The 21,241-nt window shown below is 51.0% G+C and overlaps 2 protein-coding genes across 4 annotated transcripts in view; one reads left to right on the forward strand and one right to left on the reverse strand.

The window, feature by feature from the left end:
- The window catches only part of LOC142564730 (uncharacterized), a 187,778-nt gene that overhangs the window by 64,150 nt on the left and 102,387 nt on the right, over positions 1-21,241 (reverse strand). For both annotated transcript variants that reach the window (XM_075675870.1, XM_075675871.1), the window contains exons 2-3: positions 9,200-9,995; positions 6,197-7,207 (exon numbers count right to left, since the gene is read on the reverse strand). In XM_075675870.1, the coding sequence (XP_075531985.1) occupies positions 6,197-7,207; positions 9,200-9,995 (1,807 nt within the window). The remainder of the gene's footprint in view (positions 1-6,196; positions 7,208-9,199; positions 9,996-21,241) is intronic.
- Tsp (Thrombospondin) overlaps positions 1-21,241 on the forward strand; it is a 46,390-nt gene that overhangs the window by 8,995 nt on the left and 16,154 nt on the right. Inside the window, exon 1 of one of the 2 annotated variants that reach the window (XM_075675868.1) lies at positions 18,469-20,052. The exons of the other annotated variant lie outside the window; for it this stretch is intronic. Within the exon in view, the coding sequence (XP_075531983.1) occupies positions 19,192-20,052 (861 nt within the window). The 5' untranslated portion in view covers positions 18,469-19,191. Of the gene's footprint in view, positions 1-18,468; positions 20,053-21,241 lie in introns of those variants that run through there. 2 annotated transcript variants of the gene reach the window in all.

The raw sequence follows: 21,241 nt of genomic DNA on the forward strand, positions 1-21,241 counted from the left end.
GAAGGAAAAAAGAGAAAGAAAGCAAGAGAGCAAGGCGTTAAAAGCGATTAACAAGGTCGCAAACTGGCGGCAGGCGTTGCTGCTAATTAAGCCGATTTGTACACCCCCTCCGCCACCCCATATCCTCCACTCCTGCCAACGAGATTAAAGAGCCGCTGAAACAAAGGTCACTAAACGGAGTAGCACGATAAATAAAGCCACAGCCGAAATCTCGCACTCCCACGCGCGTGACAGCGCGTCGACTGCTACAGCGGGGGCAGGCGAACGAGAGGGCACGATGTGTCGTCGTCTGCTCGCTGCAGACGTGCGTGGGACAATCGCGTGGGGGAAGCGAGAAAGGATCGTCTGTTCGCGCATGCGCGCGCGCGTGCCTGCACGTCGTGTCGTCTGCTCGAAACAGGAGACAAAAACAGAAAAGAAAGCGTGAGTCACCGCACAGGGACGAGTGTACTTGGTTGCTGCCGCGCGTTATACGGGTCACTGACTGTCACGTTTCCGCTGTTACAACCGACAGGTTAATATGTTCAAGAGGTGTGGGTCGATGGACGGTTTGACGGCAACGGCGAGGAGGCTTTGGCTCGAAACACCCTTCGCACGCGCCTGGGTGATGCATGATCGAGCTGCGTGTCCCAGCTGTTGTTTTACTCTCACGACAGAACATTTTAATCCACGCCAGAGTTACGATACGAGTCTATTCGACTCTTGTGGCAAATCATTAGGTCGAGGTTTTAACGCCCTGAAATTGCGCAGTTTTTCTTTCACGTGCACCCAGTGCAAGTTAAACGAACGTTTTTTTACGTTCTGCGTGAACACAATGCGGCCGCCGAGGCCGGGATCGAACGAGAGAGCGCGAGTTCAGCTGCGCATTGAGCTATCGCGGCAGTTCACGTGACGCTATAGATGAGAGTAGATTATTGTCGCGGTGCAACGAAGACTGGAGACGAGGACCCGTATGTTTGTTTTAGTAGTTGAGCCTAGAGAGGACTTCATATTCTAACCTCCGCTAAGCCGATGCCCGACACGAAGCCTACTAAAGCTCCCATCATTGTCGTCGGCGTACAAGAGAAGCCGCATTTGCCTCTTTTCTGGCTTCAGTACTCTACACCAGCGACGCTTCTCGAATATTTCCTTCCTCCACGGCGCTGGCATCTGGCAGTGCGCGACATCGCCAGCTGTTCGACCCGCGCCTTCTCTCCACCCCCACACCAGTTCCCCACAAGCCTTCCTTGAATCATTGTAAGCCCACAAGTCCTCCTCTCCTATCTCTCACCAGAGAAGAAAAACAACGACAACACAAAAATAGCAGCGCGAGGAGCACACGGAAGAGGCGGCGATAGATGATAAGGCCTCCTCACCGCTTGCATCACACGGCGGCCAGAGCCTCGCTTCGAGTTCATCCGTCGCCGCCCTGCATTGCTCTTGTTTTGCTTCCTGGCGCCTACGTAACTGCGGAAAGCTTGCGCGCTCGCTCGTTCGTTCGTTCGCCCGCGTGTGTGCGCACGCATTGCGTTGGGGTAAGGCTACATTTACGATACTGGTGACCGGACCAGCGCTCCCTAAAGACTACACTCCGTTTAAATAGCGTCAAACGCAACGGTATGCGTGTAGCGTACAGGTAGAGGAAGCATCACTTCAGCGTTCCGAAGAGGATGGATGGATAAATGGATCTTGATTGAACTTACAAGCACCCCCTTTGAAACGAGGTGGTTATTTCTGCCACGTTTTACTGCTGAGCTTAAACACGACCTCCGAAGACTACTGGTTTGTGTTAACGAACCGTCTAACCTAAAACGATAACACATTACGGGGTAGGATAGGAATAACTTTACGTGCCCGAACCAGGATCTCGTTATGAGGCACGCCGTAGTGGGGATCTCCGGATTAATTCTGATCATCTGAGATTCTAACACAAGTTGTTTTTTTTTTTGCATTTCGCCCCCATCGAAGTGCGGCCGCCGTGGCCGGGATTTGAACCCGCGACCTCGTGCCGTCGAACCTTAAAGAAATGTATTGCCTTAAAATGTGCATTGTGCTTTCGTACCGCGTGCTCACCCCTATCTATGCCCCACCAACACACCCGTCGTCCTTTACAATTCTCCGCCGCTCTTTCAAGTATGTGCTCTTTCAAATATGAACTCAATAGTTATTTGTTGTCTGATTAATTTCCTACAATGTTATTTTGCTATTTAGAAGCTGTGTAATTACCACTGATTGCGCATCTTTCCTCTTCCTTTTGTCTTTTATGTGTCTCGTCACTCAGTTTCTTGGTTATATTTTGCTTATTTTATAATTTGTTTCTTTGCTCTGTATTCCTCTTTATTTTTTTATATAACTCCAAGGGTCCCGGTGCAGTCTCTGACTTTGGGACCCTTGTCTGTTTACCATTTCTTGTAACAAATTGTTATAACGAATAATAAACTGAAACTGAAGGTTCATTAACCTTTCGTCTACCATCTTTAAGAAGAAGCTTTAACTTAGGAGCGCGGATTTGAGCACGTGAGAACAGATAAATCGGCAGCACCTACCACTGCAGCGAATTTCACGAGGTTTGTCGCATTAAGCAAAAAAAAAAACAACTTTAAAATCGGCGAATTGTATAGATGCAGATCTCTTACTTAGGTCGTCCATATTTTAACGAAAGCTTTTAACGAAATGAAGCGTCGAGTTTACAACTGTGTAACTAGTAATAAACAACGGTAGCGCAATTTTGTAGACTGCATCTATTAGGACATCTAAACAAATAAAATTGATCTTATCAACCACTCTGAAATAAACACCACTAATCTGCGAGTAGGATTTTCGAGAAAAAAAAACTACCTCGTAAGCACTATAACAATTTTCACTTGAGGTGTAAGCTAATGCGACGAAATTATCAGATTCAGTTTGCAGAACTGCAAACCGCGTTTTGGTGCACATTTGTCGATTTGTAAACTTCGTGCGTCAATTTTTTTAGTAACATGGAGGGTCCAAAATCAAAATTCTGCTGTCTACAGTCATGACAGTTCAGCTTTCTCTCCAACTGTACCAAATTTTATTCAAAATTTGTCCAGCGGTTGTTTGTTGCGAGCATGCCTGCGTTTAATTCACGTGCGTTCGAATAGCGAAATCGCGGGAACAAATTAAATTATGCGGTGTTACGTGTCATAACCCACGGTATGATAATCAGGCGCGCCGAGTGGGCGGACTCCGGATTAATTTTGATCGCCTGAGGCTTACTGGCACATGCGCCTCTCTGCACTACGCATGCGCCAAATGTACGTAAAGCCTTCGTGCCTTTAGATAACTGAAGTACAAATAAAACGAATAAATAAACTGATGACAGCACCGTTCGTCGTTCAAATAAAAACGAGGTGCCATCTGCACATGTTGGGACTTGTGTCATGTGCACAGGCTTTTTTGTAATTTATTTTTTATTTTTAAATCAAGATAACCACGTCTGCAAATACCGTTCCATATTTATGTACAAGCCCAAAGTCTGCTTGTACACGGCGTTTGCAAAAGATGAGTACGCCGCCATTAGTTGGGCAAACTGTCTCGCAGGAAAGTTACCTTTAGAATTATAAAAGGCGAATTTCTAGAATTGGGCGCAAGGAATTCTGCCATCCTACCTTACCTCGTCTCCCCCCCCCCCCCCACATACTCTTTACGTAGCGACGCACTAAGTACAGCCCCTCGCCAGGTTAGCGTTACCAACACTGCACGGAACTAACTGTCCACAACACAGGAACTTCGACTGAGCGCACGTCGATGATGGAGAGGGGGCATATATTTCGTTAAGAGGGTCGTTCGAGACAGTCTTTATTGGCTTCAGGGGCCGTCGGCGGGGCAGCTTCGCGATTTTTTACCGCGCGGTATATAACTTCACGGTGGAGCCGAGTTACGATCGAGCGATAGCCATAGCTCGAAGCACCGGGAACACTTCTGACATATAAGTATGAGCGATAAGCAACTGCTACGAAAAACCGCCGATTTTTAACGCAGCTCGCACGCCCAAGGCTAAGCCGTCTGCACTACGCGCCGGGGCAGACGGCTTCCCGCGAGCAGAAGTACCGATTCGCGGACTATTTCGAAAAAGATAGAACGCCATGGCCGCCGCAGCGGATCCTAGCAGAGCAGACCTGTCCTTTTACTTTTTATTTTAATTTGACAGTGTTATAGGCGCACCACAAGCATTTCGGTGGTGAATAACAGAAAATGCGGGCCAATCTCTAAACAAAGCAATCTAACAAACTCAACGTGGGCTTATCCCGAGGACAGCGTAGTCTAACGCAGCGTCTCAAAGTGTTGGCTGCCAGGAGTGAAGAATGAGATAAACTGTCACGTGACGCATGCGCGCGCCAGGATTGGGCCGCTGTACTGGAAGACAGCACGGGCTCGACCTCCGACAGCAGTTGAAGGGACACGATTGAGTTTAGATTGCAAAGCATCACCTGAAAAGTGCATTTTCTTTAATCTGACTCATAAGAGGTTGAGTAACAGAGGAGAAAATGAAGCCCAAAGTTCCATTTTCTGAACTTCACGCCGGACGCCTATTGTGCCGGCACATCAGTGCGAGATATGCGGCTCCGGGCACCGACACGAACGAGAAGATCGTTCTTAGCCACTGCCCGACGGAAACTTACAAATCGGCGCAAAGTTTTGGGAAACACAGAAGGACGGAATAGCACAAGAGGCGGAGATAGCCGAGCCAATTAAAAGGCACCGAGGTGGGGAAGCAATCGGGGAAAGGGCGAAGGAGAGAGAAATGAGGTGGAGAGGGCAATCGAGGCGATCGTAAAAAGGCCCCGGTCCCTTTCTTCTTGATGGAGTCGCTCGTCAGAACGTGACGGCGTCTTCGGCAGTGGTGTAGGGTAGACTGAGAATAGGAGTTCTGTACAACGTAGGAAGCATAAAACGAACGCCGGGAGTTGGTCGGGGTGGCGAACGACCCCTGCAGGGCTTGTCTTCTTTCTGTAAAGCCCCCCCCCCTCCTCTTTTTAGTTTGTTTTTTTTGAACGAAGTGCCGCGGCGACGGCACAGAAGAGGGAAGCGCGCGCGTTTTGAGCGATAGGCTTAGTGGGCTCATTGGATTTGCCGTTCCTGGAACGAAGCGAGTTGGAAAAAGTCGTTCAAGGCATGCGCCATGGGGACGGGAAAACGAGTGCCGCACCACACCGCAGTTCAGCACTACAAAGGAATTAGAAAAAAAAAAAGAAAACGCATTAAACTTCCTTCACTGTCGACACGACCGGTTTGTTGATGGATAACGCATGATTAGCCATTTAAAATGTCGGAAGGGGGAGAAAGAGAGAGGGGGAGAAGTGGAAGGAAGAGAGACAGAGGAGCGACGACTCAGCGGGAAGGTCGTCCCCGCCTTTTACATATATACATGCTCAAGCGCACGTCGGACTCCATCGGGACCTCGCTCACTGCCCCTATCGCTCGCTTTCTCACTGATTTCCTCAACCTACGAGTTTTCTCTTACATTACTTCTTTAAAATCATCGTAAAGGAGCTGCAATAACCACTGTACAAAAAGTGGCTAAATCTATTCCTACTTTCATTTCGAGCAAACAGACAGATTAGGGGAGGGGGGGGGTGCGTGACGCTTGAGCCGCGTAATACAGCAAATTCGTTTAGAGCACCAGTGTGCTCAAAAGGCGATCATAAAGTCTTAAAACAAAGTTTTAAAACTACATTGCACGGCGGTTGCGCAGCACTGTCAGAGAGCCGTTACACGTTCCGTTTCACCGTCCCTCGAACACGTCGCGCCCTTCTACAAGAAAGGTGAGGCGTGCAGACAGGACACAAGAGAAGTGGACAACACGAACGCCGTGTCCTCTTCCCTTGTGTCCTGTCTGCACGCCCCACCTTTTCTTGCATAATCAATCCTTACCAACTAGCTCAGCTTTCTGTCGTTCTAAGCGCCCTTCTAACCAGGCTTACCCTCCCCCCCCCACCCACCCACCCGGGAGAGCTGGGAGGCTGCCCTGCTCGGCTGCTCTAACTTAGAGCCAACGAGCTCTCGCGGCTAGGGCCCTAGCCGCCGCGGAAGCCACAGGGGTTCCGGACTAGGGTCCCCTCCTAGATTTTGTAAGGGGCCGGCCCTTAAGGTCGTCCTCAACTCTCTGTAAGTAAGTGAAATAAATGGTAGCCACCAGCGCGAAACAAGGAAGCCGAGAGAGGCCACGAACTGGAGGGCAAAGAACGAAGCTCACCTTGCAGCCCTGCCACCGACAGAGGTAGACGCCCTGGTCCCTGGTCTGCGAGTCCACGTGGGCCCCGCGGACGTGGTCGCCCAACGCGTCCTCGCTGCGGAGGCGCATCTCGCAGTCCAGCCAGCGACACGTGAACAGGCCGTCTTCGGCCGCCACCGACGCCGCCGACTGGGACGAGGAACACGGCGAAGGCGCGGTGGCCAGCAGCGACGACGAAGGCGCCGAGAAGACCGCCGCGGTCGTCGTCGACGACGACGTTGACGTCGACAACGATATCGTCGGCGGCGTCGTTAGCGCCAGCGAGTCCGTCGTCGGCGTTGACGAAACAGACATCGACAGCGCGGCCGCCGACGCTGCGTCATCTTCGGCTGTAGTCTGTGTTGCTAGTAGACACTGCGAATCATCGTCTCCTGGAATGCTGCCGCAATTGCTGCTGGTGCTGCTACTACTGCTGCTGCTGGTACTACTGCTGCTGCACTCTGGTGAACAAGGTGGTAAGATGGGCGACGGCGGTCTTAGGTGCTCATGGTGGTGGTGGTTTTCGAGGTGGGTGTTGCGGTGAGGGTGGTGCTTCGCGTGGGTCTCTTGATCTTGCGGTTTGTGATCCTGCGGTTGCGAGTGGTGACTGTGGTGTTGATTGCGTTGATGATGATGATCGTGTACCGTGTGACGATGTTCCCGCTCCTGGACGTGGCAGCTGCTCCGGCGCTCCTGAGGCCAGCCGCACGCGACCTCGGCGCCCTCGCCGAGCGTGAGTCGTTCTTGATGATGGATGTTACAGTGAGGCTGATGGTCCTGGTGGCGACAGCTCCGCGACGGCGACGCCTGGTGGCCGCTAGTTTCGGAATGACGGTGCGCTTCCGACTGGTGATCTTTCCGGTACCCACGCAGCGAACTGATACAGTGTTGCGGGTCCAACCGGTCCGCGACGAGATCGATACAGTGTCGCAGCAGGGATTCCACCTCGGCTTCTCTCCGCCGACAGATGTCCTCATCCTCCGCATCGTCGTCCTGCGAAGAACAAAACATCCGTGTCGCAGGGCGAAAACACATCTCTGTACGACATGACGCAGACATGTTCACTAATGGTGACGCTTTTCCCCTCATCCTCAGTATCGATATCAGAGGAATAATGTGAACGTCGTGAAGAGGAAGGCTTCCTATTCTGGGTTAGTACTCCACCACGACGGCTAGAGATCGCTGTGAGCTTCTCGCCCCGCAAACTATCTTCGAAAGCGATCGGCTGAAAATACGTGACCCAGCTGCACAAAGCGAAGGACGTGATGTGGATAAAATTAAAAGGTTCGTGTCATCGAGTATGAATTTATAAAAAAAAAATTTTCTAGCATATGCTATGCTCAAACCTGCCACAATAAAGATCTTGCCTAAACAAGCGTCTCGGTGACGACTAGTGGTTAACTTCAGCCAGTAAATCGATAGCACAAATCATACGCTGATCCAGTTTGGCTTCTGTTTGAAGCAAGCCACGAACTGAACCTTCTTTTTTTTTCTCGGGTTCTCGATAGTCTAGAGTGCCGAGATTCTCGAGAAGTTTGGATGAAGTTTGGAGGTGTTATGTAATCACAAGTTTAGAGGCGACCACGGCAACTGTCTCGAGCTTATCGACGCTTCGATTCGGTCTTCGAATCGAATAGTCACCCGTAAAACAGGTATTAAATCGTATTAGCTATTAAGGCTCTTAAATCGTCAAGAGCGCACGGTCAAAGATGAAAATCCTTGCAAAGGTGTGATAAAAGTTCACCACGGCCGGCGGCCTTAGAAGACACAAGACTTGGAATGTTATCCAATGGAGCACGTTACCTCACTAAGGAAACCCTACTTTCGTCTAAACTGCGATGATTCGCACTCTCATGAGATTTTTTTGTATGCTAACAAACTATATGTACCAAATGCTCTATTTGTGCCTTTAAGCAACGCTTGATAGCGTGCAATGTGACGAAAAAAACTGGCTAACATAGTGGATGCTAGACTGTGAACACAGTTTTACATAACGGTGAGAACGGTTGTACTTTATTCGACAACTGTGCGGGAAGTATGCGATATTCGTCGATTCCGGTGCGATTACACTCCTACAAGATCCAGCTTCAAATTTGCACACTCCTACGGGCACGCATATGGTTAGCACACTGCGAAGCTTTTGCAAATAATGGTAAACCTGCGTTACCGCATTTAGGTGTTTTACTGTGCAACACGCTCTGAGTAAGAGCTTAATTAAAGACAAGTGGATGAGACTTCATTCATTAACGTCTTCCAGAGCATTTGAATGAATTGGGACAGACGCTTCGTAGTTAGAGATTTAAAGTACCTGCCCCGACATACTGCCTTAAACAAATGCACGCAACGTGGTGCGCCTTTCTTCCGCGTTTTATTTTTCGTTGGGCGCTTTCTTTCGAAATGAGTCACCGGTTTTTCAAAACGTCGCCCATTCCAGAGACTACACCCAGACAGCCTAAAATTGCAGTGCCACAAAAGAAGCAGTTGCCGATCGGCACCGACACTAGCAGAAAGCCGCTTTCACCCTGACGTCGCGGCAAAGAGCGAACGTAATTGGTTATTTACATACATGTAGAAAACCTCTAAATGAAATTACATTACCATCACGTACCTTCACTATTATCCCTTTACCGAATTTCTCCCTTGCCTTCTCTAACTGTCTCCCTCTAAACCGAATGTCTACTAGATCTGCCTGACAATTTCCATCCCAGATTAAAAGTGTCCTTTTGTAAGGAATGTAACGATACTTGGGAAACGTAAGCGCAGTCTGAGGCAACTTGTGATCAAGCTGTGCGCGCCCCACAGGTCACTTGTTTACGACGCCTTAACGTGGAGCCCAGTACTTCCCAACAATGCACTTTCTACGACGTGCCTCGAAATAACAAAAGGCCAGAAGGTTGGACTACTCCCCACTACTCTACTCCCTCCACTACTCCCGGCTCCGATGCGGCTAGGTCCAAATCAACATACCTCGGCGCGCTGCCTTACCGATACTAGCGGGCTATCCCGCTTCTTTGCGTCTCCCGATTGCCTCCTCTTGCGTCTGCTGCTTTTGGCACAAGCTCCCGGCGTTGACGCCGGTGACACAGCCGCTGCCTGGGACACACCGCACTTGGCCGACGCAGACGGTGACGCCTGCAGACCCACGGAACCGGAAGACGTCGTCGCCGACCCCGTCACACACGACGCAGAATGGGAAACGGCGGTCGCCGCCGAGCAGCTGGAAGACGACACTGACACGCTCGCCACCGGTGACGTCGCCAACGGTGACAACGACGGCGGCACCAGCGGCCCAACAGTCGACGCGGAGCTGTTCGCTAAAAAACGCTCCACGGCAGACGACGCCGTAGCAGGAGACGTCGCAGTGGCAGTAAATGTAGCAGACGACGATGAAAGACACGAAGCAGACGAAAAGGAAATGGCGGCGGCGGCCAGAGCAGACGACTGTGGACGCGGCGAAGCGGGCGGCGAGGAAACGGGCCGAGACTCGGTCGTCGTGGCCGAAGCGGCGGCCACGACCTCGTCGACGAGCCGGAGGTCGCGCTTGCGGGCTTCGGCGGCAGTCTCCCCCTGCCGGTGCTGCTGTGGCAGCAGGAGCCGGGAGAGGTTGAAGCCGGAGTCCGGGGGCACGGCGTCCGCGAGCGCTCCGGACACCAGGATGGCGACGCTGTCCGGCAGGCCCTCGGCACCACCGGAGTCGCTGATGACGCTCTCCGGGGAACACGGCGCAGACGAGGCGGAGTCGCTCGATGACCGGCATGACTCTCCGCTGCTCGTGGCAACACTGCAAAGGGGTAGCGTAAGAACAGAGGCAACTGATGAGCGACGCAAGAAGCGTGGTACACATTCAACACAGCAAAGAAAACAAGCAAGCATGCACTTTAGGTTGACAAAATATGCTTAACTTATCGCCCCTGTACCCTGCTGTTCATTAACTCTAAGCGTTTACCGCACTACATATTATAATATATATATATATATATATATATATATATATATATATATATATATACCGCTACGAGACGCAGATTTTAAGGAATCCGCGTCAATTTTCTACCGGTAGTCAGCCATAACGCAAGATTTGGTGGGTAACGGCTATTAAGGTCTTCTGAGAGACCTACTGAGGGTGAAACTGCTGAAAAGGCGCTCTAAGTGCCAGAACTGGTGTGTTCTTAGTTCAGTTTCTTTTGTTTTTTTCTGTCTCTCCCTCTCACTGGATTTGTAAATATGATGCTGAAAAGATGAGCCAAAGCTGATGCGATTACTTAATTAAAATATGGAAACCTACTAAAGTCAGTGACAACCTGATAACTGCAAACAAGCTCCACCCACAAAAACGCAGTGCACCTACGAAAGAGAGCCGAGCCCGCTAGCTGGGGTCAACTCAGTTATATACAAACTATATGCAACCAATTAGGTTCGCTTATTTCTCTAACATCTAGCGGTATTGCGCGTTTAAAACACCCGTTTCCTTTTTCTCGTTCTTACGTACAGATCTGTCGTTAAGTCACTGGTTCGAGGATAAAAACTTGAATGTCCAAGAGCAAATTTTACAAGTGATCCTGATATCACACTTCTGCGAGAGTTGTTACTTTAGCCCGAAACAACAAGCTTTTATTTTCTATTTAGCCCAGCATTCACATTAGAAGTGGAAAGACACTAAGCTGCGAGTGGACTCCAACTAGGCTTGGTTCTCCTTCAACAGTGGGGCAGGCGCACAGCGTTCGTGTGGGAGAAGCTTGTTTGTGAATCTTTGGTTGTTAATCTTGCATCCAGTCAAGCTGCTTATGGCAGCCTGCAGCCGAGGAGGGCGTTGCGAATGTACACTAGAACAATTAATAAAGTTAAAGTTGAAGTTTTGAGGTTGGTCGTTACCGATTACAGATCCCCTACTGGCGGTCAAATTTCGGCAACCACGCATTACAGCAACTTTAGACTACTACATAAGGAGCTGCACGGGAGATGTCACCACCGATGCGGTTCATCTCTTCCCCACAGTAAGACACACAGCACCGAAACAAACTTTAAAATCAGATTTCAGCTAGTAACGTAAGCAAAGGCCGAAATACATCAGTATTCGTAAGTGCTTCTTGAGTTGATGACCGTCGACGACGAGCGGCTAGGGTTAAGCGCAAAAGTCGAAGAGTGCGTTGTTTCTCAGCGGGCGTATCAGCAAGACACGCTACCGTACAAGTGAACGCGACCAAAGATGGGCTCTTTTGAAGTACACCGAACCAGAGCTGGGGTTCGTCTGATACTTAGCAGACTGCATATACGGGCATAACGGTCATCCGACCCCGAAAACATCTTCTGTGCGGTGCGACAGGCACAAGGTATGCTCAAGCAGGGTGTCGTTTCTGTACTTATGCCTTGACCGTGATCTCCGTACGCAAAGCGCCAAGAAAAAAGAAAGCTTTGCAATGAAATCAAGCGCCTTTGGCGAGTCAAAATGAGCGAAATGATACGACGATAGAATTTGCAGGTACATTACGCGAGCCCTTGCAGAACGTTAAACTGGCTGTGGAAAAAAAAATTGCACAGGCAATGGAGCATGCATCAAAGTGCCTCGCCATCGGCTTCGTTCACAGCTACATCAACACTTAGGAACACTTGCCCAGCTATGAACACACGTGGCAATGTCCTTAACAGAAGAAACCTCAATTAAGAGTAAGCGCTACCTTAGGAGGTCCTGTCTATATATACACTGAAACGTAGAAATCGATTTGCTCGCCAGTCATGCACTTCACCGATGCTGATTAGGTTTGTGGCATTTGTTAAAATCTACCGACTGCAGGAGGCTAGCAGATTTTTTAACCGTGATTTTTAAGGTAAGAACTGTGGAATATCAAAAAAGTGTAAGAAAACTGAACCATGTTAACTCTGTAAGTGAGCAATTAAAGATATCGCAATTCTGTAGACGGCACCTATTAAGACAGTAAAAGCAGACAAAATTGATTAGTTATACACCGCTCGCAAACTGCCACCAACTTGCGAGTAGGATCATTGCGAAACTCTCGTAAACACTGACAATCCCATAAATTCACGAGTGATACATCATATTTGTCCGCTTTTGATACTCTAAAAGGCGAAGTTTTCAGAAGTAAAATTTTTGCTTCGTCGCAGAGTTGTGCATTTCTAAACTTTGTGCCTCAGTTCGTTTTCTTTTTCTTTTTTCTTTTACTTAATTTTCGGCAGTTTTCGCACACACTTCAAGGCCCTGAGTCACACTTGTGCTTCTCGCACTCGGTAGGGAATAACTTATGCAACAAAAGTTCATTCAAATCGATTTAAGCGGTTGTCTAATAAAAAACGCTCCCACGTTTCAAAACGTACTCAAAATACAGAAATAGGAGTCGGGGCCCCGCGCTAAACATTCCTCTTCAAAGAGCACGTTCCTTACGGGTCATTTGCTGGCCCATCCGAAACGTCCCCGACACTGTCGCCGCGCATCAAGACCAATGCTGCACAACCAGTCACCGCTAGAGGTCGCACACGAAGCCGAAGTGCTCGCGGTCAAAGATTATTGCTTCAAACACTGGGAAGTTTACTTACACATCCTTTCCGACGGACATGGAAGCAGGGAAAAAAGAAGACCACCTCGTTCCCAGAAAGCAAGAACTTCTTCCACAGCCGGACTTAAGGGAGGAAGCAAGCAAAGAGCATCGCGATTTCTTCAGTATGGTCGGCGCAAAGCCGCCAGGGGCACTTCGAGGGTTCGTAGTTCCCAGCCATAGGAGCGCGAGCGTAGTGAACGCTTAGAGACAGACGTGCACCGATAATGCCGCGTCCGGGATTAATCCGCCGTTCCCACGAGACGACGCCACCGTTCGTCCCCAAGCGGTCGCTTCCGAGTCCAACCACCACGCGGAACATCACCACGGCTAGGCACCACACGCCAGATGAAACGAGGTCGCACGTCACAAATCGGTGTCCACCGAAAAGAAAGTCTCGCAGGAAAGCAGCCGCGGCCAGAATGGGCGAGACACGACGAGACCTCAACTATTATAACCACGAGCGCGTACCAAAAGGTCAATCACAAACGAACTTCGCGGGGAAAAAACGATATGCACATTTATAGTAAAAGCTCGAGAGTTTGTGACTTCCACGCTGGACTGTGGTCGGAACCCACCGGGATGAAATCGAGAAAGTTCTTGAATTTACGCGCGCGACCGTTACAGCCGAATGAGAGAAAGCACGCGCCATTGGCGCACCGACAAATGTGCACACGCTTTTTCGAGCAACTGGCAATGTGGCGGCGTCGAGTCCTGTGGCACGGCGCTTAACGTCGGCGACCAGGCCAAAGCCGGAGCTCGGCACGACGACGTCGCACGCGGTTGCCGGAAGGGGGCGCGCCGGTCCGCCACCGCAGCCGTCTTGCACGCGACCCGAGCGGGCCCACGCGTCCGCTGTCACCGCGTCGCGAGCTCGCGGGGGAGGTCGAAACCACGTGACGCCTAGCGGCCGCGCTATCGCGGTGCAACCCCGGCGCACGGTCTCGTAGCTCGAGCACGCTAACGCCGGCGTGCAAAAATCGAGAAGGAGCGGGAGAGGGTGAGGGGCAGGGGGGTACGTTCAAGTACGGAAAAAAAACATGCGCAGTGTTCAAACGCGTAGAGAACCAAGTCGGGAAAAAAAAACAAATCAGCCTGATTATGCGCTTGGCGGGAGAGAACGATGTCGGGACGATGACGCGGTCGCATATGTGCGCCCCACGCGACGTTTCGGATTTCGACGCCGAGCCCGCCACGGGCGAGCGCGTGCTGTGCACATGCCGAAATTGGAGGAGACGCGCTGGTTCCTCTTTCCTGGGCGAGGAGCGGACGCAGCTTCCCCAGGAAGGCACGCAAGCAACGGCACTTGCGTGTCCCGCGGATGCGACGCGTTGCCACCGGAGAACTGGCGGACACAAGAGGTGCTCGATCGGCGGTGAGCCGTTTTTGAGGGGACGCCCTCGCTCGCCCCGTGATGCGCAGTCGAAAACACTCGCGCGGGAACAATAGCCCCCGATTGGCTACTGGCATCAGCCGACAACTCCAGGGAAACGCCCTTCCCTACGTCATCGAAAAACGCTCAGAAGCGGGAGCCTGAAGCCGTCCTCTAGCGGCTCTGGCACATCGTACCACCGCTTACGTAGGTGCGTCCGTGATCAGTAAGTCTCATTATTTGATATGCTAACCTACGCACGCACACACGTGTGTGTGAGTGTGTGCGTGAGTGTGCGTAGAGGGGGGGGGGGTGAGAGGGGAAGTGCGCAGAGCTATTCAACGTCGATATGCGCACGATGTTACCTGTAAACAGTTATATACCAATTAATTGTGCGATCAAGGTTGGAGGTAAGATGAGAATCGAGTCGCTGCGACCACCTTCTTTCTTCTCTTCTACCTTTTCGCGGAGGCAGCGTTATTTTGTTTGCGTGCCCTCGAGAACCCAACGTGACCGGAGCCACGAAATTATGAGACGTGACTTTTCTCAGAACGTCTCGGCCGTCCAAGCCTATAACCCCGCTGTTCGTCGCAATAACGCAGCCGAAAGACAATTCCGTTTCGTAAACAGGAAACTAGAGCCGGTTGTTTTCGAGTCGCGGTTTCCGCCCCGCGCCTTTCGCAAGCATATACGCGCGTTTTGCATAACTGAAAATTTAATTACGGAACGAACGCGGGATTGATATCACGGGCTCGAACCGGCGGGCAACACAATCACAACAAACTAAAGCATAGAACAAAGGAACCCAATTTCCTATAAAGCGGCCAGACGAATCATACGGATAATGCGTAGGGTAGATAACCAGTGGACCGTTAGAGTTAGAGAATGGGCGCCTAAGGAAGGGAAGCGCAGTCGAGGACGGCAGAAAATTGGGTCGGCTGAGGAAATTAGGAAATTTGCAGACGTAAATTGGAATCAGCTAGCGCAAGACAGGGGTAATAGGAGATCGCAGGGACAGGCCTTCGTCCTGCAGTGGACATTAAAAAGAAACGGGATAATGATGATAATGAGTCATACGGAACAGAATACTCAACCACGACACTGCACAAATAAATAAATAGCGCTTTAGCTACATTACCACGGATATGCGGAAAATACGGGGGATCTGGTTTTTCCGTTGTCCCGTTCCTTACGAAAATAGTTAAGGAATTTCTGCTTACGTCTTAATGTGCCCCTCGTGAGCCATCAGAAACATAGCGCAAGGTAAACAATTATAATTAATTTTAGCATCATCTTCGCAGCAGTCACTCGGTACAGAATGCACATAAGAATTTGTGCGATAAAACCTACACAGCAGCTTGCATTAGCTTAATTACTGTTGTATAGCAGTTAATGACTTAGCATCAACTTTACAACGACCACTCAGTTGAAAACACACATCAGCATTCCCGTGGATAAAAGTACTCGGGATCCACAAAAAAAAAGCGTGAGGACTTGCGCTATTCATTTTTTGATGACATTGCTGAATCAACAAGCCCACCTTCGCACACTTGTGCATAACTTCGCAATGGATCACCACCGAACACCAAAAAAAAGTCCCAAGTGTCCCTGGCTATCGCCTAGTAGACGCGAAGGCGAAGGCCTCGCAAAGCCTACTGTAATTCACCCTAATCCAAGGTCCTCCTAAATCCACCCTTATGCACGCTAATCCTCCTTCATCCACCGTAATCTGCCTTAATACAATTACTAATCAATCATTAATTAACTTTGCTAATCATTAATCATCTCTTATACACAGCTGCACATGCTTTGGTTCGCTTCTAGCCTTCCTTGGGTCGCGTGATATTTTCTGTACCTCACAACGCGACCTTGAAACAGGGATGTGAGGTTTTCACCTTAATATGTCTTGCAAGACGGAAGATCGAGTTGGGGAGCAACTTTGCACGTCTTCGCGTGCAAGGGTCGATTGGACAGTGTCGCGACTAAGTGTGGCTCGGTACTCAAACTGTCTCGTACACATTGGCGCTTTAAGGCGCTGTTCCTGCGCGATTGTCCTTTGACAACGTGGTACACGTGCGAGTATGCGTTCAGCAAACTGTACTTCTCCGTATCTTTTAAATCTCACCTCTCTCTCTCTCTCACTATATTTATCTCTACCTCTTTAACTCCATGAATCTTTAAATCCCTCTCATGTTTCTATTTCCCTACGGGTCGATCTCCTGCGTAGGGTATAGCCAACGCGTCGCTTTTCCGGACTTCCTCAATGGCTAAATCTTATCACTCACCGCCCAGCGCCCACTCCAGAAGTCCAAGGCTCCGCGACGGGTGGAGGAGGGGAGCTTGAGAATACGGTCCCCGGTTATAGTCGTCTACTCTGTCTTCCCAACCTCGCTTACGGTTATCGCGGTTAGCAGTGCAATGAGTATGCGCCTGCGACCCAACTAAGGCAACCAATTTCATCCATTCCGCTCTATGAAACGAAGCAGCAAAGGCTATTTCAATAACAGTCACAAAGAGCTTAACCAGAGGATGCTTACGTAACTCGAGCGAAATAGCTAGCGTAACTACTTCATTTCTATTTTTATTTTTTTTAAGGCGTTTTAGTGCTTCGTGCAAGGGACCTTCGAGGTCGCATTCTTTTAAGTGCCGACCGCGCAGATGCCAAGGCGGCGGCGGAGGCGACAACGCCCGATATACGCTCATCATCGCTTGCGTCATCACCCTCACAGCAACACTCTATTCGAGGGAGAGAGACGCAGAAGCGGGCGCAACGGTTATATAATACAAACTGGGGAACGCCATCAATCTAAGGGGAAACGTCATCAATCTAAGCGCCAGGAGCGCCAGAGAAGAGACGCGGTCGGGAACGGAAGCGCACAAAACCGAGAAAAAAGAAAAGAAAAAGAAAGGAATTAGGTAGAAGCTCCCTCTGTTTCTCGGCTTAGTCTCGCATCTGCTCGTTCCTGGGTTGTCGCGCGAGGAAACAAATTCCCACGTGTAAAGAGAAAGAGATAGATAGATAGATAGATAGATAGATAGATAGATAGATAGATAGATAGATAGATAGATAGATAGATAGATAGATAGATAGATAGATAGATAGATAGATAGATAGATAGATATCGACAGAGAGAGAGAGAGCGACAGAACGAAAGATGAGAGCACCGTGCATGTTAAACGGAAAGATGAAACTTCCCTTCCTAGGTTCTCGTGGGGAGTGTTAAGCCGGCGCCAAGAGCACGTCAAGATGGCCCAGATTAATGAAGACGAAGTGACGCTGAGGGGCGGCGGTGGACACCGTTCTCTCTCAGCGGCCCATCTCTGTTTCCTCACGTTTCCAATCCCCTGTCCCCCTTAAACACGAACGAACTGTCTATACGCTGCCTCACTGTCGCTTATCGTTTAGTCACACGCAGCATTTGTGCTGCCTGTCGGCGTGGATAAACCTGAAAAACGGCCACGGACCTGCAAGGCCGGTACTCCCGAGGACGACTTTCAGAAAGCATAGCCACACACATTCCTAGCGATCCTCAGACCAACAAGGAGTAGGGTTTGCAACGCACGCGCGCACGCGCCATGTGACAGAGCTTGAGAAGGGGAAAAAAAGGGAAAGGAAGAAAGAAAGAGATCCGTCCAGCAAGTGACGCCGCAGAAAGTTTACGAAAGTACGCGAATTGTACGAAGACAATGCAGGACACTGCCTTTGTACATCAGCGTACTTGCGCACTCTGTAGGTGGTTCGCAAAAGTACGAAGACGCTTCCTTGCCGCCGCTAGGAAGAAGTTAAAAAATTTGAGCCGACTACGCGTCCTGTTACTGAACAAATAACAGCGCGCGAGCAACAATGCTCATTCCGGAAACGAGCCACCACATCTGAGAATTTCCAAGCTAACGTGGTGAGCGTGTATACGTTCGGGGTCATTCCAGGGCCAACTATTGCACGTTGATGGCAAAAACTCGCACAAGCTGCATCAAGCACGCGATCACAGCCGTCAAGGTCATAATGCGCCAAGCTACGCGACGTATACGGTGCATTACAGCGCGCGCTCCGGCATGCTCGAAGGATCAGAAAAAGAGAAAAAAAGGTCCATCCACTCCTGCCGAAGGCGAGCTTAGCGCGGCAAGTCCTGCTGGTAACTGCGCAGAACCTGATCCGACAAGCTGTGAAGCGCGAGCTATGTGAATAAACAGGCGTCGGCTAACCCGCATATCGCTTGGCGTAAGGCAGAGACGACGTCCCCCGGATAAGGCGCGGAAAAAGAGGCGAGGACAAGGCCACTACTATAACGGCAACGCCACGAGGAGCCACTTGCGACACACAAACCCCGAACGACGCGTCGCACAGTGAAGAAGCAGCGGCCCACCGAGGCTTCGCTCAACGGGAACAGGAGCGACTCCAGATGTGCGCCGCCGCCACATTCGCTCGCTCGCCGAAGTCGACGCCAGCGTCATCACGGCCAATCAGAGCAGAAGGTCTCTTCCTTCAAGAGCGCACGCCCCTCTTTCGCGCCATCTTCCCTCCGTTCGCGTCGACCACCATACGCACGCACATATACGCGAGACGACGGCCTCCAACATTGCCGCGAGGAAAAGAGGGAATGAAAAAAAAAACAGGAAAACGTGAAAACCAAAATGCGACCCCGGAGCTGACTTTCCAGTCGTTCCGGCGACTCGGCAGCGCCAACATCGCCGCTGGGAAACCGACGGAAGGCCACGCGAACCCTTCGAGATCAAGTGTGGCGGCAACCGCGCGGCGAAGACCTGTGCCCGTGACACTGCACCTAGCGACACAAACGCGACTCGCTGCTGCGCGTTTCTTCCCGCTGAACTGCCGAAGGACGTACGTCTCGCTTCACGAACCCTGAACCCTGAAATCCTGGTGCTTCGACAGCTGCAGCTACCGCACGTCAGGCTGATAAGTGAACGCGAGTCGCCTTCCCGTCGGTGCTAGGAGGACGGCGCCCGCTGGACCTTCGCCGTAACGTGCCTCCCTTGAAGCTGCACACGTCAGTTTGGACGCGCCCCCCCCCTCCCCCCCAAGGACTGCTCTTTCGGTCATGACGACCGAACGCGACGCACTGAGGCTAACTTCACGGTCGGTAGGCCTCACGGCCTTCTTCGTGTTGTCGTCGGTCTTCGGCGGGGCGACCGGTGACAGCCGGGAAGGCGGCGGTCTTCCCGAGGCCAGGTCGTACCTCATGCACGACCTCGACCTCTCGTCGACGCTGTGGCAAACGCTGTCCTCGACGTCCCCGTCGGGGCTCGCCGTCACGCTACGCGACGCCCCGCTGAGGCCCCGGTTCAGCCAAGAGCAGGCGCTGCTGGAACTACAGTTCACGGGCGACACCACACACGGTCTACGACTGGCGCTCGAGGGCGCCCAGAGAAGACTGCGGTTAAGGTCCACCGACGTCGCCCGAAGAGGCATCGTAAACGGCTCGTCGACCCCGCCGACGTCCTCGGCGGTGGACGTCGCCGGAGTGCCTCGGGAGGTCGTCCTCCTGTTCTCGACGTCCGAAGGACAGCGGGACGCCATGCCAAACACGGACGTCCACGTCTTCCTCGACTGCGAGGTACAGGAGCAGCTCTCTCTCTCGCTTCCCCTGAAGGAGATGGCTCGCCAGTCGACCGGTCTCAGGGTCTATCGGGACAAGAGGATCAAGGTGGACACTGTGCGTGACGTCACGCTGGACAACGTGCTCCGCAGGGCATCCACGTCGTGTAGCAGACGGGAGGCCCTGACGACGCCGTCGGCGACAGCGCATGACACCAGAAGCAGCAGCAGCAGCAGCGGCCGAATGGCGATGACGTCCGAGGGCGTCGTGCACAGCGACGAGGAGTCCGGCGACGTACACTTGCGCGGAGACATCGGCCGCCTGGCGGCCCGGGCCCTCATCGATCTCATCGACATGCTGAGCGTAAGCGCCGATTGATTATTCCTATTGGTGTTTCATTACGCACTGTCAAGGATCGTGTATGTGTCATTTGGTATACCATTACTGCAACTACATTTATACGATATTTATATCACAAATGTTCCAGCGGCGAAAAGAACATGTTTGAGACCTGATATTGGTGTAAGAGCTTTGTGTGCGCATGTATATAGAAGGTACTCGAAGAAATGAACAGCGCTATCTTTATAGATTGTAATTATTGCCAAGCTTGTTGCGGTACGTCGCGCTTTATCTTTACTGATATGTTACCTGCCCGAAGCTCAATTCTGTGATTTCGATACTGCATACGAAGAAAATCACTCCCACCAAAGTAGGGAACTTTGTTAATCAGAACTGAGCACCGCAGGACATGCCATCGTCGCTAAGCTGACTCTCTTACAACATGTGCAGATTATTTGTCATGATCAATAAAAATAAACCGACAGCACTTTTATATAAAATGTGCATGACCCACTGAATAAATATGGTTAAATTAATCGCGCAACTGAGCGTAACGGCTCCGGACCGTATCGTACGCAGTGTAAATGGACAGTTTTAGCGTGTTCGTAAACTTCTTAACGTTTACGCATTCGCGGATCACCGCAGTCGCGGACGGCAGTAGCGTACAACAGCAACGATGGTAACGACATCTTGCGCCGCTTTGCGCCGCTGCAATCCATTTGAATAAGTTTCCTGTCACGTCAGTGATCTCGCCATAAATCGTAAAATGGACTGCATGTTCACGAATATGGTCGCTATCAAAATCGCACCAGCGGTAAACTATAACACGACAGGCCACTCCAAGTATTGGCGTTGTGAGCCCACTGGCCAGCTGCATGGAATGCGTTGCAGCCGCGACTCTCGTGAACACCCTTGCTGTGGCCCACAGTTCCTCCATGCAGAGTGTCTCGATGTGCTCCCTCTAACCAGGGGAGAGGGAGCGCATTTAGGCAACCTCTGCTTCGCAAGATGCCGCTGAAGACGTTCTTGCTGTACACTTCTCTGTATACAACCCGGTATTCCGGAAACGGCAAAAAGTGTACTAACAAGCAAAAACTCCCTACTAAGCTATCGATCGGTATTCAGCGCGTGTCCCTGGGTTCTTCTGTGCATCATTCGTTCTACGTAGAGGGGCTACTCGAATCGATCGTTTTGTGTGATTGAGCCACAAACG

This window comes from Dermacentor variabilis, chromosome 11 (assembly GCF_050947875.1).
Source record: "Dermacentor variabilis isolate Ectoservices chromosome 11, ASM5094787v1, whole genome shotgun sequence".
In the NCBI taxonomy this organism is placed as follows: Eukaryota; Metazoa; Arthropoda; class Arachnida; order Ixodida; family Ixodidae; genus Dermacentor; species Dermacentor variabilis.